At 40.2% G+C, this 14,936-nt stretch overlaps 1 protein-coding gene across 2 annotated transcripts; it reads left to right on the top strand.

Annotated features, from left to right (window-relative positions):
- Positions 1-2,169: 2,169 nt before the first annotated feature.
- On the top strand, positions 2,170-13,512 carry pdik1l (PDLIM1 interacting kinase 1 like). Of its 2 annotated transcripts, XM_032580256.1 has the most exons (4): positions 2,191-2,321; positions 8,208-8,260; positions 10,447-10,744; positions 12,352-13,512. In XM_032580256.1, the coding sequence occupies exons 3-4, from the start codon at positions 10,460-10,462 to the stop codon at positions 13,090-13,092; spliced, it is 1,026 nt and encodes a 341-aa protein (XP_032436147.1). In that variant the 5' UTR covers positions 2,191-2,321; positions 8,208-8,260; positions 10,447-10,459; the 3' UTR covers positions 13,093-13,512. The 2 variants fall into 2 exon arrangements, with proteins under 2 accessions (XP_032436146.1, XP_032436147.1); XM_032580255.1 differs by lacking the exon at positions 8,208-8,260 and having other exon boundaries at positions 2,170-2,321.
- Positions 13,513-14,936: the final 1,424 nt, after the last annotated feature.

Below are 14,936 nucleotides of genomic sequence, written 5' to 3'. Positions count from 1 at the left end.
TACTAAAGGCAAGAAGGTCAAATTTTGTCTGCTTACATTTTTCTTTCTTTACAATGATTTACTGACACCCAAGGTTCCAAGAACCTGTGAGAAAGTGAAAATGGTTTAAAAGTTAGAAGTTAAACAAAACATCCTTTATCTATGTTTTATTCAGAACTACTAATCAGTTATGATTAGCAGTTATTAGCATAACTAACAAGTTAATTATGTTTTAACTAATAACTAATGAGATTAGTTATGCTAGCACAACTAATCAGTTAAGTAATAATGCAATAAAGCAGTTATAAAGCAAACATAATTCTTTATTGCATTATTTTTAATGCAATAAAGAATTAGCTTTATTGTCACTGTTATTGGACTCGATTTCTGACTTTGGAATTTCAGTTCAGTTCAAAAATGCGTTATGTACAGTACAGACCATAAGTTTGGACACACCTTCTAATTCAATGGGTTTTCTTTATTTTCATGACTATTTATAAGGCAAGAAATCCCACTTATTAACCTGACAGGGCACACCTATGAAGTGAAACCATTTCAGGTGACTACCTCTAGAAGCTCATCAAGAAAATGCAGAGTGTGTGCAAAGCAGTAATCACAGCAAAAGGTTGCTACTTTGAAGAAACTAGAATATAAGGGCTATTTTCAGTTGTTTTACACTTTTTTGTTTAGTGCATATTTCCACATGTGTTATTCATAGTTTTGATGCCTTCAGTGTGAATCTACAATGTCAATAGTCATGAAAATAAAGGAAACTCATTGAATTAAAAGGTGTGTCCAAACATTTGGTCTGTACTGTATCTCAAAGAGAAATTAAATGTTGGGCAGGAAGGATTTCCTGTAGCGGTCAGTCTTGCAACAAATCTGAAGGGGCCTCTGACTGAAGATTGTTGCTGTATTATGATCTTGTTAATGTCATGTGTTGTTGGGGCAACAACACAGTGACGGTGGAGACAGTGGTTTGCCCTGCAATGGGTAGATTGCCGGTTTGATTCCTGCTCCACTCACCCTTGTTGTTTGTGTCCTTTCCCTGGTCAGAAGTGCCTGTAACAATCATAATTGTGGTGTCTCTTTAAGACAGCCCAAGTTATCACTAGTGATGTCATAAGTCTGTGCCACTGCCCCCCTGTCAAGAGCGGGAGAAACATGCTGACAGGACAGCTGTGGCTCTGACCCAGTAGCTAGCCATCACCACTGTGTGAATTCTGAAGAGAGAGTGAGATTATCAGTATTTTTTCTCCGTTGAAGGTTAAAACCTTCAGTTCTTTGGCTCAGTCTAGTTTTCTCTGCAATTGTTTGTAAACATACAAAAACATTCACATGACACAACCATAATATACTAGAATGAAATCAAATTTTCCACAACACACGACATGCTAACATCTCAATGTTAGGGCAGCAGAGATGATGTTCCACAATAATGTCCTGGATGACACCATCAGTTGTTTGCTAGCTCTGCAAATCCACATCATTTGCTTTTCCTGTTCCTCTTTAAATTTTTGCCTGCTAGTTTGGTTATAAAGCTGTGCAGAGACATGTTGGAGTCTGGAATATCATCTTTGCCACTATGATACATTGAAGAGATGGTTTCATTTTGTTCTCTGCTCTTTGTCCTGCATCCTTCGTTTTAATTTCTCTGGGATTTGTGGTCAGAGTTCAGGTATTTGGGGTTTTTTAGCTTGTGAGATTCTAATCAATAACTCCCAGCTGTAAATAAATTAAAAAAAAAAATACCTTGTTGCCACGGTTATGCATCATAACAAAAGTTTGAAATTAAAAATAAAGTAAAAGCGAAATAAAAATAAACAATATGATAGCCATTGGATAATATTGTGCAGGTGTGCATGTTGTTGTATTCTATCTGTGAGTGACAGTTAGGTCTGGGGAGGACACTGTTGGGAGGATGGAGCTAAATAAAGCTAACTGCACTGACTAAAAGTCACGCTGCAGAGAGAAAAAAACTTTCGCACAACCATAACACTGAGTTGTTGAATTGCAGTTGAGAAAAACATATTTTGATTAAAATAAATTGTAACTAAATATTTAGAAATACATAAATTTGAATGCCACACAGCGTGCGCAATTTAAGTTTAAAATTAAACAGAACCGCGAATGTGTTTTACTTTGAAAGGGACCGGAAGCTGTTCAAGCTGCTCACGCGGTGAGCTGTACGGCACCTCGCAGCACAGCAGCTGCACGCTCTGACGTCCAGTGTTTGACACAACCTCGTCGGCTTGACTGAGCGAGCGGAGCGTGTGCAGCTGTAATGGCTGCCAGAGGGAGTGAGGAAGACCACCAATGAACCCCCGAGAAGCGACTCTACGGTGAGCCTCATAACCTGATATCATGCGGTCAAACCTCTTCTGTCCCCGCTGTACGTCCACCATTGTCTTGTCTGCTGTGCGTACCTGGCAACCCGGCTTGCAGGTGTGTTCGCTGCTTGATAGCACGCGCACGTACACAGGACAATAAACTGTCAACATCTTGTGGTTAGCATGGATAGCTCCTCTGTTACCCACTGTTGGGTCAGTGTAAGGGGAAATGAGCATGTTTGGGTTTAAATGAGGCGACGCCAACGCAGGACCAGATTTGTGAACGAACTGGAGGAAGCTGGACTCTTTGTTAGCTGCTGTTAACATGATTAGCTCGCGTTAGCAGCCAGGGGCCAGGCCACATAGCTGTTAGCCTTGTAGCCAATCACCGAGGTGAGTGTCTCATTAGCCCGTTCACTTAGCTGTCTGTCAGGGGAACATCTGCCTGCAGCACTCCATCACCTTCTGGTTAAATGTTGTTCATATCTATCAGCTAAAGGTGTGAATACACTCTCCTTGTCCTGTATTTTTCAGTTAAGAAGGAATCACAGTTTGCTAACTTTTATGTTTTGTTTCAAACTGAAATTTGTATTTAAAATTTTGGCACTTTTAATCTCTTTTACAGATTTAACAGTGCTAAGGAGTGGTGGAAATATTGGTTATATCTGGTAAAAATGTTTTGGTTTTTTGCAAAACCAGTATTTTATGAATTAGTAATGTAACATTTATGTTGTATTAAAATAACAGTAATGAGCAATCTCCCCCATCTCATATAAAAAGTATAACTAATACAGAAAGTGTAAATGATGACGTACAAATCAGTAGCCTTGGATTAAACCGGGTAAGTTTTCCTTTGAGTGTGTGACCTTTGATTAGGGAAGTTAGAACCTGAAAGATTACTTTTATTCCCGTGCATCAAAGCTTGTTTTGATTTTTTTTTTTTTCTACGGTGGTCCAGAAAGGTCAATAAAAGGCAAAAGTCATAAGAGCAAACAGCTAAAGTTCTTATGTTTTCTGGAAAAATTTGGAAATGAATCCATTGATTTAGAGTGTGACCAGCTGGCCAGACCTCAAAGAAAACTGGAAATCTGTCAGTCAGTAAAAACCTGATTTATGGTTCTGTAGGTTGTTGGTTGGAATACAAGCTGAAATGAGCTTGTTTTTTTATTATTTATTTTATTTTTTTTACTCTGCTCAAGAACTGACATTAATTCACTAATATTAGGTAAATATCATTGGCTGTAGCCTTCCTGTTTGAGCGTTAATCTTTTTCTGCACAGAAAATGATCAGTTCTCTGCATGTCACTACCTTGAGACAACGGCTCCTTCAACAATCTATTTTTTGTGAACTCGGGCTGGAATGATCCTTCAACTGATTTGGTCTATTGAAATGATTCTGAGCTAATTTCATACTGTTAAACCACATAATTTTCTTCTGCATCCTCAACAGTGAATGGGCTTTGTCAGAGCCCACCATGATCAAAGTAAAAAAAACACAGATGGAATAGTTTGGCTACAAATGTCCGTAACAAACCTTCTCATGAATTAACCTTGGAGCAAAATGAATTATATGATAAAAATGCTTAGATATTCCTATGAAGGAACAAATACCTGGTGGACGTCAACATTTCCACCTTAGAAGGTCCTGGAGGACATCAGCTGTATTTTAGGACACAGTTAAAACATTTGGCACGAAACAAACTGTTAGTATTAGGTTATTTGTTCTTTATGTGTAAATCTAAAATTTTATTCTTTCTGATTCCCTTTGAGACAGGATATCTCATTTTAAACAGTGACCTGTTAAGTCAACACAAAACGCTTTTCTTCCCTGTTTATTTTCCAGAATTACATTTTTATCAATTCTAAACATATAGCCTAAAAACTGTGTAATTGTGGAGTGAAAGAAGACAATTTGATAAATCATTATCATTACAAACAATGTAATGATTGTCACATTTTATATTAAAAAAAATCTTTTTAAAATGCTTCATCCTTAATCTCAATGGCATAATATGTCCAGGGTTGTCACAATAACAAACTTTGCTAATATTGTTGTTTTGAAACCATTTTCAAGTAATATAATGGAAATGGCATAATAATGGCAAGAACACATTCTCAAAGATCAATAAACTTTAAATTCTAAGGAATAGATAGATAGATAGATAGATAGATAGATAGATAGATAGATAGATAGATAGATAGATAGATAGATAGATAGATAGATAGATAGATAGATAGATAGATAGATAGATAGATAGATAGATAGATAGATAGATAGATAGATAGATAAAAACGTTTAACACTGGAACTGGAAGACATTTGAAACAACCAAAATTAATAAACAAAACCACAGAAACAACAAATAAACTGAATTATGAAGTCTCTGTAAACAAAATTAACTTTCAAAAAACAGGATAATTGAGACCGAAGCACCAGACTGACGACTTTTATCATTCAGCTTTTGGTAATGAGAAAGAAAAGCGAATGAATCAAGCAAATGAAAATTTTTGAGTTTCTTTAAATTTGTCAGGCGATTAATTGATTTATTGTTTATTGTGACAGGCCTAGATTTGTGTCCTAAAAACCTGCAAGCAATCTGGTGCACACTTCGATTGGTTCTTTTTTCTTTCTTTGGTCTGTCCCACACGTCTCCATTAAAGTACACGACTGTCAGCGTCTTGGTGTTTAGCTGTCTTGTTGCTGCTCCCCCCCCCCCACCCCCCCTGGCTTCTTTTCATTATGAAAACGAGGCTTTGACAGGTTCTCCTCTTTGACATTGTGATGGTTGTGCATACAGAGCACACAGAGATGTCGCCATGTTGTGACTAACGGTGTCATTATAACAGTGTGGTGATTGCTGCTCTGTTTGATGTGTGTGCTATCATGTAACGGTCACATTGTTCTGCTGAGGATTGGTATTGATGGCCACAGTGACTGACCAGGCACTCTGTCTGCCTGCAGGGCTTTTAATCTGCACGTGTAAACATTGTGTCACTGTGTTCAGGATCTTGTTGCTTGTTCGCTTTGTTATACATATTATCTTTAGTGGAGCCTTTACTGTTGAGCCATTCACCAAGGTAGACTCTGTAGAAAATGCAGGAGAGAGAAGAAAAACAATGAGCCACCTTGGTTCATTCTGGTTCAGTTAGCCACATGCAAAGTCAATTAGCCACATTCTGATTTAGTGCCTGGTGGGAAAAAGAATGTTTTCAATTGAACTTCATTATAATTTGTTGAAAGCTCAGATAAAGAACGTCAAGAAGCAGTTCTTCAGACTAAAGTAGGCAGTAGTTTAACCTGTCATTTTGTTCAGCTCTCACTAGTAGTGAGTCAGTGCAGTCTGTTACATCTCAGTAGCCATGTTTCCATCAATGGGTTTTTTATGAGCATTTTGAAATGTTAATATTAGAAAAGGTTGATAGAAATGGCACAATTTGAAATAATCTCCTCAATATCACAGTGAATATCACAGTGTCAAAAACACCTCGCTTGAGGTGTTTTAAGGCTTTTCTGGAAGAGGTAATGCGCTAAGAAGGGAATGGAAACACATTTACTGACTTAGTTTCAAACCTCCAGCACAGATTGGAGGACTGTCAACCTGGAATGGCATGTCCGATTTTCATTTTCCTTTTGTTTTTTTTGCAACATTTCAAAAGTCTGCTAAAAATTCCCATGACGATTAGATGGAAATATGACTATTGATGATTATTGAGTCTCAATAGTTGCAGATTCTTTGCAGTTGTAACTGGAGAGAACTTTTTAACTAGCTTTGTGTTTTTTCAATTATTGTCTAATATTTAGCACCACTAGCTAGATGTGCTGAGGGTCAATAGTGTTGCTTCATTCCATCCAACAGTCCTGTCCTGTGTTTCTTCTATTTCAAAAGATTCCTTTTAAATTTAACACATCATGGGTGTCATTTTCTCTTTGCATGTGATAGTCACCATAAATCGTCCAGATTTAAATTCATCACAAAGTTGTTTATTTTATGTTTGTATTGCCCCCTCACCCTCTCGCTACTTATTTATATTTAAATTGATACAAGATGACCCATTTTCAACTTCACACAGCTTCACTTCAAATACATAAAAAGGTAAAATTATACCTTATTTTTAGCTTTGTAGGAATCCTCTTGATAGTTAGCTGTAGTTTAGGTAGCATTAGCTTTTGACTTGCATTTAAGTTTCTGGATTAATCAGAGAATAGGAAAAAAATTACTGACAAAAAAAACAAAAGCAAAAATAAACATACTGGTTTGAAAATACCAGCAATCATAACATTTAGGAAAAGGCTGCACTGGACATGAGTGGCTGCCATGTTTTAAGCATCCTGCTTGTGTCTAGCTCACCCGGCAAGATTTTTGTCCCAAATTTTCCTTTCCGACAAACTTAAGGATGTCCCAGTTATCATGATGGCTCTTGAGATAATCTTCAGAGATATTTCTGTGGTGTGTTGGTCTTTCTATGCAGCTGGACACCACACACGGTGCAACCAAGCCTATTATGCCTAAGATATTTTATTGTTGTCTGTGTGTGGTCTCTCAGGTTTTGAAAATCGGCCGACGATTTTAGAATCTTGCCATGTGAACCAGGCTATGCTGATTATCTACATGCTGGGTGTGATTAGAGGGTAAAGTGAGCTAGCAGAAATAAACAGTTGTTTAAAAGGTCACCTAAACCATGGTAGAATATTCTCATGTAACGTAATGTCTAGTTCTGGTACCACCTGGAGTAAACAGGAACTTACCAAGCAAAATAAAGGCAAGGCACTCAGGAAATGAGTCCTATAAAGTTTCAAAGTTTCAGTCACAAATCAAAGAAAATGTTTTCTATACAACAGAATGTAATGTTCTTCACAATTACAATGAAGCCCAATATAAACGTGGCTCTGCTTGTTCAAGCTGCTCCAATCACTACAAGACTTCTCACCTGCAGCGCCACTAGTTGAAGTCACATGGTAGGGGCTAATGCTAGCTCATGGTTCTGGACAGTTTACAACCATTTCAGATGGATCTTATTAAACCGGCACCATGGAGTTTTATCTACAAAGAATCATTTTAGCCCTCATGGTGGACCATGTCTGTCTGCAGTCTGTTCTATGGTATTCAGTACATGGTTGATCCCAGAGCTGAGAGCTCTGGGATCAACACATCAAAAAATGGGAGGACAGCCATGTTTGATGCGTATATTAGCGGGTCAAGTAGGCATTAATTCCAAAAGCCATGCTGTAGAGCTGGAATGGTTCTGTGTTGGAAGTTACTACTAGTGATTGTTGGTTTTGTGTGTGTGTGTAGTCAAATAAGGCCGCAGCAAACTGCAGAGACTCCAAAGCTCTGTAAAACCTGTTAGCTTATTAGGGAAAACTTGGCTGTTGATGATTTCTGGTTTCTGGGTGTTTTCTTAAGGCTTTGGTTAATTAGCCAGTGTTGCAGAAAGCATAAGGTCCAGCTAAGCCTGTCACAACAAGCACTTCATCAATTAAGTGCATGTTAAATTAAAATGAGCTTGATCATTTCCTTAGCAAAGGTCTACAAATCAACCACTGTCCTCTTCTGCTTTCCTGTCATAGAGGTTTGACTGGCAGGCCTGCTCAACAGGTCATGTCTTCACTTTTGCAGTTAACAATAATCACTCTACTGTTGCCAACTCCTTTTGACTTTTTTGCTTTATCTAGCAACATTTCAGAGAATAAAAATTTTGTCGGCCAAAATCGTAATTGGCAGGTCAGGATTTTTAAAGATCGGTGATTGAAGATCGGCCAAAGAAACTGCAATCAGTGCACCCCTGGTTTGGTGGAGAGCAGTGTAACAGGCTGCTTTATATTATACTATGCTGTGTAAGATCTTTATCACTGGAATAATGTGTGTAGTTGAGATTCAGACTCTGTTCTTCATTCCAGCAGCTTGATGAATACAAAGCTTCAGTTACCTCCCACACAATCCAACAGTAGAGGTAATTTATAATCAGCTGCACTATCTGTTAATAAACCAACTGATAATCAATTGTTTGGAGAAAAATACTCAAAAGTCTGGCTGCTGACCAGAGAACTAAAAATGAAACCAGGTGATAGAAAGTACACTCACAAGCATCAGACCAGTGTTCAACCAGCACTGATTAGGAATACTACCTTTTAAATACATCACATTTCCTTACAGGAACATATTACTGGTTACTGTTTTCAGTTTACACTACACTGGGAGATTTGTCAGCCAGTGTTTAAAGCAATAAGACTGTTTGTGATAAAGGCAGAGGTCAGAATATAAACTCTTCTACAATGCAAAATAGCAAAGTGAAATGACTTGTCTTGCCCTTTGTCAACATCATAAATAATCAGTCATTCAACCAGTTTGTCTGGTAATAGTTTGTTCCTTATGAAACTGAAGACCAGCTCTGCTTCTCATTTATTGACTGCTCATTTACAACGTACTCTGTGGGCCAGTCTAATGGGTTAAAGGTTTTCTTTGTCCTTTGGTAGCATTATCAGACACACTGTAGCTTTCAGAACCCAAGCACTGAGCTGCTGTCTGTAAGCAAACATAGTTTTGTTTGCATATAGATTTTTTTTTTCTTTGCGAACAAGTTTTTCATATATTCATATAAAATCTCAAGAACCCCATGCTGCGGATCATGGCTGAGTCAAACGTCCAACTCCATCAAGCCATGTTCATTAGATAGTTTCACTTACCCTCCAAATGTTCAGTTTAACTCCGGCAGTGAAGCTAGTTTCAGTTTGGATAATCTCTCCGTTGTTCTGTACAGGAGATGATGGCTTGTTTTACTGTGTGCTGCCACTGTGAGACGGGGTTAGCCAGCAAGCAATCCAGACGATTAAAACACATTGAACCAACTTAAAACTAACTTCACCGTGGGAGTTAAAGCAGACATTTGGAGGTATGAAGACGAACCATCCAATCCAAGTGGCTCAAGGTTGGAGTCAGATGTCTGATAGTGACCCCTGTACGACCCCTCCTCATTCCACCTTCCACAGAGGGTTCCTTCTCTAAAATCATTTAGGACCATTAGGAGAAATAGAAATGTTAGCAAACTTGGCTCAGATTGTTAATGGTTTTCAGTGTCATTTTAGTGTCAAATGTAATAAATCTCAACATATTGCTTGTATTGGTATATGGCGTAGTCCTACCAGCAGGTAGCTGAAACAACTCTAACTCCAAAAATGTATCACCTTCACGCTTTCTTCATCTTTCATAACTGTATTTGGGTTTTTCCTATGCATGTAGCTGTCCAATGTTCTTCCTTTGGTCTCCAATCCTGGGAGCAATTTTACTTCACAGAACTAAAAGGAGCCACATAGCAATTTGTAAGGCAAATTTAGTAACTGTTTATGATATGAATTAAAATTTTAAACGAGAAGAAAAAAAAACTAAATAAAAGTATGGAAATACATCAACCCAAACTTTGACCCTATAAGCCACACCAACTTTACCTTAGAAACAAAGATAGTTAAGGAGGAGTTGTCACACTCTAAAGGTTAAGAGTGACAGCTTTTAACCTTAAGAGATGTTAAAAAAAATAAAAAGTGTATGGAAAATTTATATCATTACAAAAATAAAACGGCTGTTTCAATTATGGATTTGAATGTGAAATTCTATATTAATTTTAATCTAAGTATACATAAAGGTTTAGCTTTGTCAGTTGTATCTAAAGTAATGAATATTTGTATAAATGCATACTCTGTTTACAAATTATAAATTTAAATTTGTGAGCTGGTTCCTGGTTCTTCAGTGTGAGATATCACCTCATTACTAAGCCTATAGTGAGCAGTTACACCCCCACCCCCATAGGAAGTCCTGTTTCCTTTCAGACCTTTCACTTTGTGTCTGACTTCAGTTTGGCATCTGATCTGTGAATCATATTGCTACCAGAGATTTAGTGACATTGAGACCAAATTAAGGAACAAATTCCCAAAGTTCACTTTACCTTCCAAGTGAAGATTTCTGTTTTGAAGATCTTTTGAGTTTTCCTCACCATCTTCTTTATCCTGTTGATTTTGCATGCCATTGTAGGCCTTTCCTTCATGTCAAACTATGTAAATCAGCTGGATAGTTTTTTTGTATCACACTGTAGCTGATGCTAAGTGTTCTTGTAATGAGATGAAGACCTGTCTTGTTTCTCCACAGCGAGGATGGAAGGATGGTAAGCAGCCAGCCCAAGTACGACCTAATCCAGGAGGTGGGGCGCGGCAGTTACGGTGTGGTCTATGAGGCAGTAGTGAAGCGCTCGGGGGCCCGGGTGGCGGTGAAGAAGATCCGCTGCCACTCTCCAGAGAATGTGGAACTGGCCCTGAGGGAGTTCTGGGCGTTGAGCAGCATTCAGAGCCAGCACCCAAACGTCATCCACCTGGAGGAGTGTATCCTGCAGCGGGACCAGCTGGCCCAGAGGATGAACCACGGCTCCAGCTCGCCGCTCTACCTTGAGGTGAGAATGCAGAGTTCACCAGACTGGACTAATGCAGCTGTCCTACTGTCTGGAAAGTATACAATGTTATTTGCCAGTTATCCATCCATTATCCAACATGTTTATCTCTAGTAGGGTTGTGAGAGCTGCATCAAGAGCCACTGAATGAAACAATATGAAAATCTTTGAAGAAGACACTGATCCCAACTTTCTCCTTCACAAAATGTTTCATTTGTGTCAAATTTTAGTGATTGTAGGATTTCTAATTTGTTTTTGGTAAAAGATAATGAGCCATTTCTTGCGCAAGGCTTGCATGTTTATTTTGGTTGTATGTGTCCAGAATGTTGTGTTCATATATGCTTTTTGTGCCCATATCACAGTTAGTTTACACATTCACACAACCCCCAACAAACCGGACATTCTAGGAAAATAAACTGGAGTTTGATTAAAGCGAGCTAAACAGGGCTGGTGTGAATGTACCCTTGAATTTTTGTTTTTAAATCTTATTTCAAACATTATACTTACCGTAACATAATACAGTAATCACTAAACTAGTTGAGCTGGTTTTAAACTAGTTTGTGCTGTAGGTTGCAACATCTCATGGACCAGTCTGCAAGGCGCGGCTGCTAGGGTGTGTTTTTCAGATGACTGGTTTGCTGCACAGCTTTAATGTACCAGTATCAGTTCATATATACTATGTGTAGTTTGTTGCCTCAGATCAATGGGCTGTTGAGGACTGGGGGTGCTTCTCTGTCTGGTCGACTTGTCTGCGGCCTGTCATGTTGCCGTGGCTCCCCGCTGCGTGACAGCAGCCTCAATTGCCTGATTCCAGCCTTTCAGCAGCTCAGTGGTCTATTGTCAGAGCATTCATTTAGTTTTCTGCAGTGCCAGCATTGGACGTTTTCCCAGAATTCCTTTATTCCCTCTCGTTTACCACACTGTAATGTTCCAGGACGTGCGTTCAGAAGAGCAAATGATAAAGGGGGGGAGTTCTGCGACTGTTACAACCGTGGGATAACAGCCATCTATTCTCTTTGGACACTCGTGGATTATGGCAACAACTGGCAGGCATTTGTTTTCCACCAGGAGCGGCCTCTTACAGACATTGAGCAGATTAGTTTTGTAGTGCACATCATTGACAACAATAAATTACACTGTACTCATTCCCTTGGAAGTTTTTATTTTATTTCATTATGTTACAGCTATAAATTTTAGTGCATTTTATCTGGATTTTATGTAATGGAGCAACACAAAGCAATGCATAACTGAGATGGAAGGAGAATGATAGTTTTCCAGATTTTTGTGGCTTGTAAATTTAGATTCTTCCCTCTTTTATTCTAATATCCCTAAAGAAATCCAGTGTAAATCAGCTGCACACAAGTGTGTCACAGAATCTCAGTACAATTGCAGCAGTTCTGTTTCTGGCCTCAGAGGTTCTTTGGAGAATAAGCAGCATCATGAAGACTAAGGGAGCCAGCAACATGCCAGGGAGAAACCTGTGGAGAAGTGTAAACCAGGGTTAGGTTCATCCAGACCACCTGTGACGGGGGCCTGACTCAGGTGCTTCCTCCTCTTTGTTCAGTTTGCTGCCATGTAACCAGATGTTTTCTTGTCGTCTTGTACTGCAGCTGGTGGAGACATCTCTGAAGGGGGAGATCACCTTTGACCCATGCTGTGCCTACTACCTGTGGTTCGTCATGGACTTCTGCGATGGAGGGGACATGAACGCCTACCTGCTGTCCCGTAAGCCCAGCCGCAAGACCAACACCAGCTTTATGCTGCAGCTGGGCAGCGCTTTGGCCTTCCTGCACCGCAACCAGATCATACACCGTGACCTCAAACCAGACAACATCCTCATCTCGCAGGCGTGCACACCCACCGGCTCCTCTGAGCCCACCCTCAAAGTGGCAGACTTCGGCCTCAGCAAAGTCTGCTCCGCCTCAGGGCTCAACCCTGAGGAGCCGGCCAGCGTCAACAAATGCTTCCTGTCCACGGCGTGCGGGACGGACTTCTACATGGCCCCGGAGGTCTGGGAAGGCCACTACACAGCCAAGGCTGACATCTTTGCTCTAGGAGTGATCTTCTGGGCCATGGTAGAGCGCATCACGTTTGTGGACGTGGAGACCCAGAAGGAGCTGCTGGGAAGCTACGTGCAGCAGGGCTCGGAGATCGTACCGCTGGGCGAGGCCCTGCTGGAGAACCCAAAGATGGAGCTGCTGATCCCGGCCAGGAAGAAAAGCATGAATAGCCACATGAAGCAGTTGATCCGGGAGATGCTATCAGCCAACCCCCAGGAGCGTCCCGACGCCTTTGAACTGGAGCTCAGACTGGTCCGGATTGCCTGCAGAGAGCTGGACTGGGACACGTGATAAACATGTGTATGTGTGTGTGGCGTTGTGAACTCCTCCCATCGAGCACATGTACTCATCTTTTCATTTGCTCTTAACCCATCCTTCTTTCCATAAAAATAAATGACTGTAACGAGGGAGTGATGAGAATACACATGGGTTGCAGCTTGGTCAGACCTTCAGTCTGTGTCCAAGGGCATCCAGTCTTCTACTAGCTGTGTCTTTATATTGAAAGAGAGAGGTGCGACACCCACAGCTGCTGCTGCTGCTCCAGAACGCAGCGTCGTCTCAGGCCATCCAGAACACCACAGCCACTGCTTCCTCTCACACACCACTGGAACACAATCACCCAGAAAGTCAGAAGAGAACGGCCAAGACTTCACAACTTGTCTTCAAATACCACCATGACCCCGGTGCTAATTACTACAAAATGCAATATGAGACGGTGTCCTGTGATTTTTACTCTGTAGGTTCTGCCTAAACTTGTTTCATTCAAATCAAGATTTGAGTCGGTTTTGGTGTCAGATTCAGTTCTGCTTCGAAAGCTCAGGTAATAACATTCATCATGGTGGTATTTGTGGACAGATATCCGGTGTTGATATCAGTGTTTTTCTGTGCTCTAAGAAGCATTGAGAAAACCAAATGTTGGTGCTTGAACATGACTTGTTTTTCCTCTGTTAGCTGCTTGGTTTGCCTGAGAGGGTGGAGATCATTTTTATCAGCTGACATCCATCCACCAAGAGCTCATCTTTGGTATACTTCTTTCTTTGCTTCTGAACTGCAAACTTGAAGATAAGTTGACTGGCTCCAGATGCATCCATAACCAGTTGACCAGAATGTATAAAGCTCCAGAACAGTCAGTTTTCTTTCCACCCAGCCTTAAACACATCACTCAACTTGTCAGATTAGACCAGATCATTCAGGTTTATTGAGCTCATGTAGCCTAAACGTTGTGCTCACCGAAGCTTGTGTTTTTAATGGTTTTTCAGAACACATGAGTAAAACTGTTTGGCTTTCCATATACCTACCTTTCACTGGTTCCTTATGCCTTGTTTCCACCGAGTGGTATGGCACTGGTTGATGTAGTTTGCTATGCTATTTTGTCCATTTTCATTGTAAAAGCAACTAATACAGCTGACGCATACAGTTGTAGGTCTATGGGACAATGGCAATGTCAGGGTGGAGCTACTGGTTCACACAACCTTTGATTGGAGGACAGAAAACGTCATCTCTTGGTGACGAGCGCTAGACACACTTGTGTGACGTTTGTTGTCACGGTAGTATGACGCTACGTTTGGGTTTAACCCCGTCTGCCCACTGAGTCCAATTACTGGTCGAAACTCCTAAATACAGCAGACCATAAAATATTGAACCGTGCCATTGCGCCCTGTAGGAAGGAGAACGTAGATCACAGGATACATCAAACCTTTTCATTCTGATGGTTAAGAACAAGCCAACCGGTCATTGAGTCCCTACAGATCTGCTTTGCGAGGCATTTGGGTTTGCTTTAGTGTGGACGGCTTTAGAAATGCAGATGGATCATCAAATGACAGGCAATCACTTAGTGACAGAAGGTGAAGGTTTAGGTAATACTAACCCTTCTGATTCTCAGCAAGGTTTAGTATGAAAAGATTTTCTGACAACCTCATAAGAGTTTAGAATGTTTTTGTAGTTAAACCTGATTTTGGCGCTTTCTAATTTTGGATAATAGTTATAATGTGTATTTAAAACTTTCCATATTCAGCAGCTACATCTGCTGTGCACCCTAAGTTAGCTGCAAAATACATCATTAGTTTACATGGAACATAGCATTCCTGTGTGTTGAAATTTGGAACTTTTGATGTAAAGCAGTGGTCCCCAACCAC

The sequence above is a fragment of the Xiphophorus hellerii genome, chromosome 13 (genome assembly GCF_003331165.1).
Source record: "Xiphophorus hellerii strain 12219 chromosome 13, Xiphophorus_hellerii-4.1, whole genome shotgun sequence".
Taxonomy (NCBI): Eukaryota; Metazoa; Chordata; class Actinopteri; order Cyprinodontiformes; family Poeciliidae; genus Xiphophorus; species Xiphophorus hellerii.
This window is presented reverse-complemented; position numbering and strand designations above follow the sequence as displayed.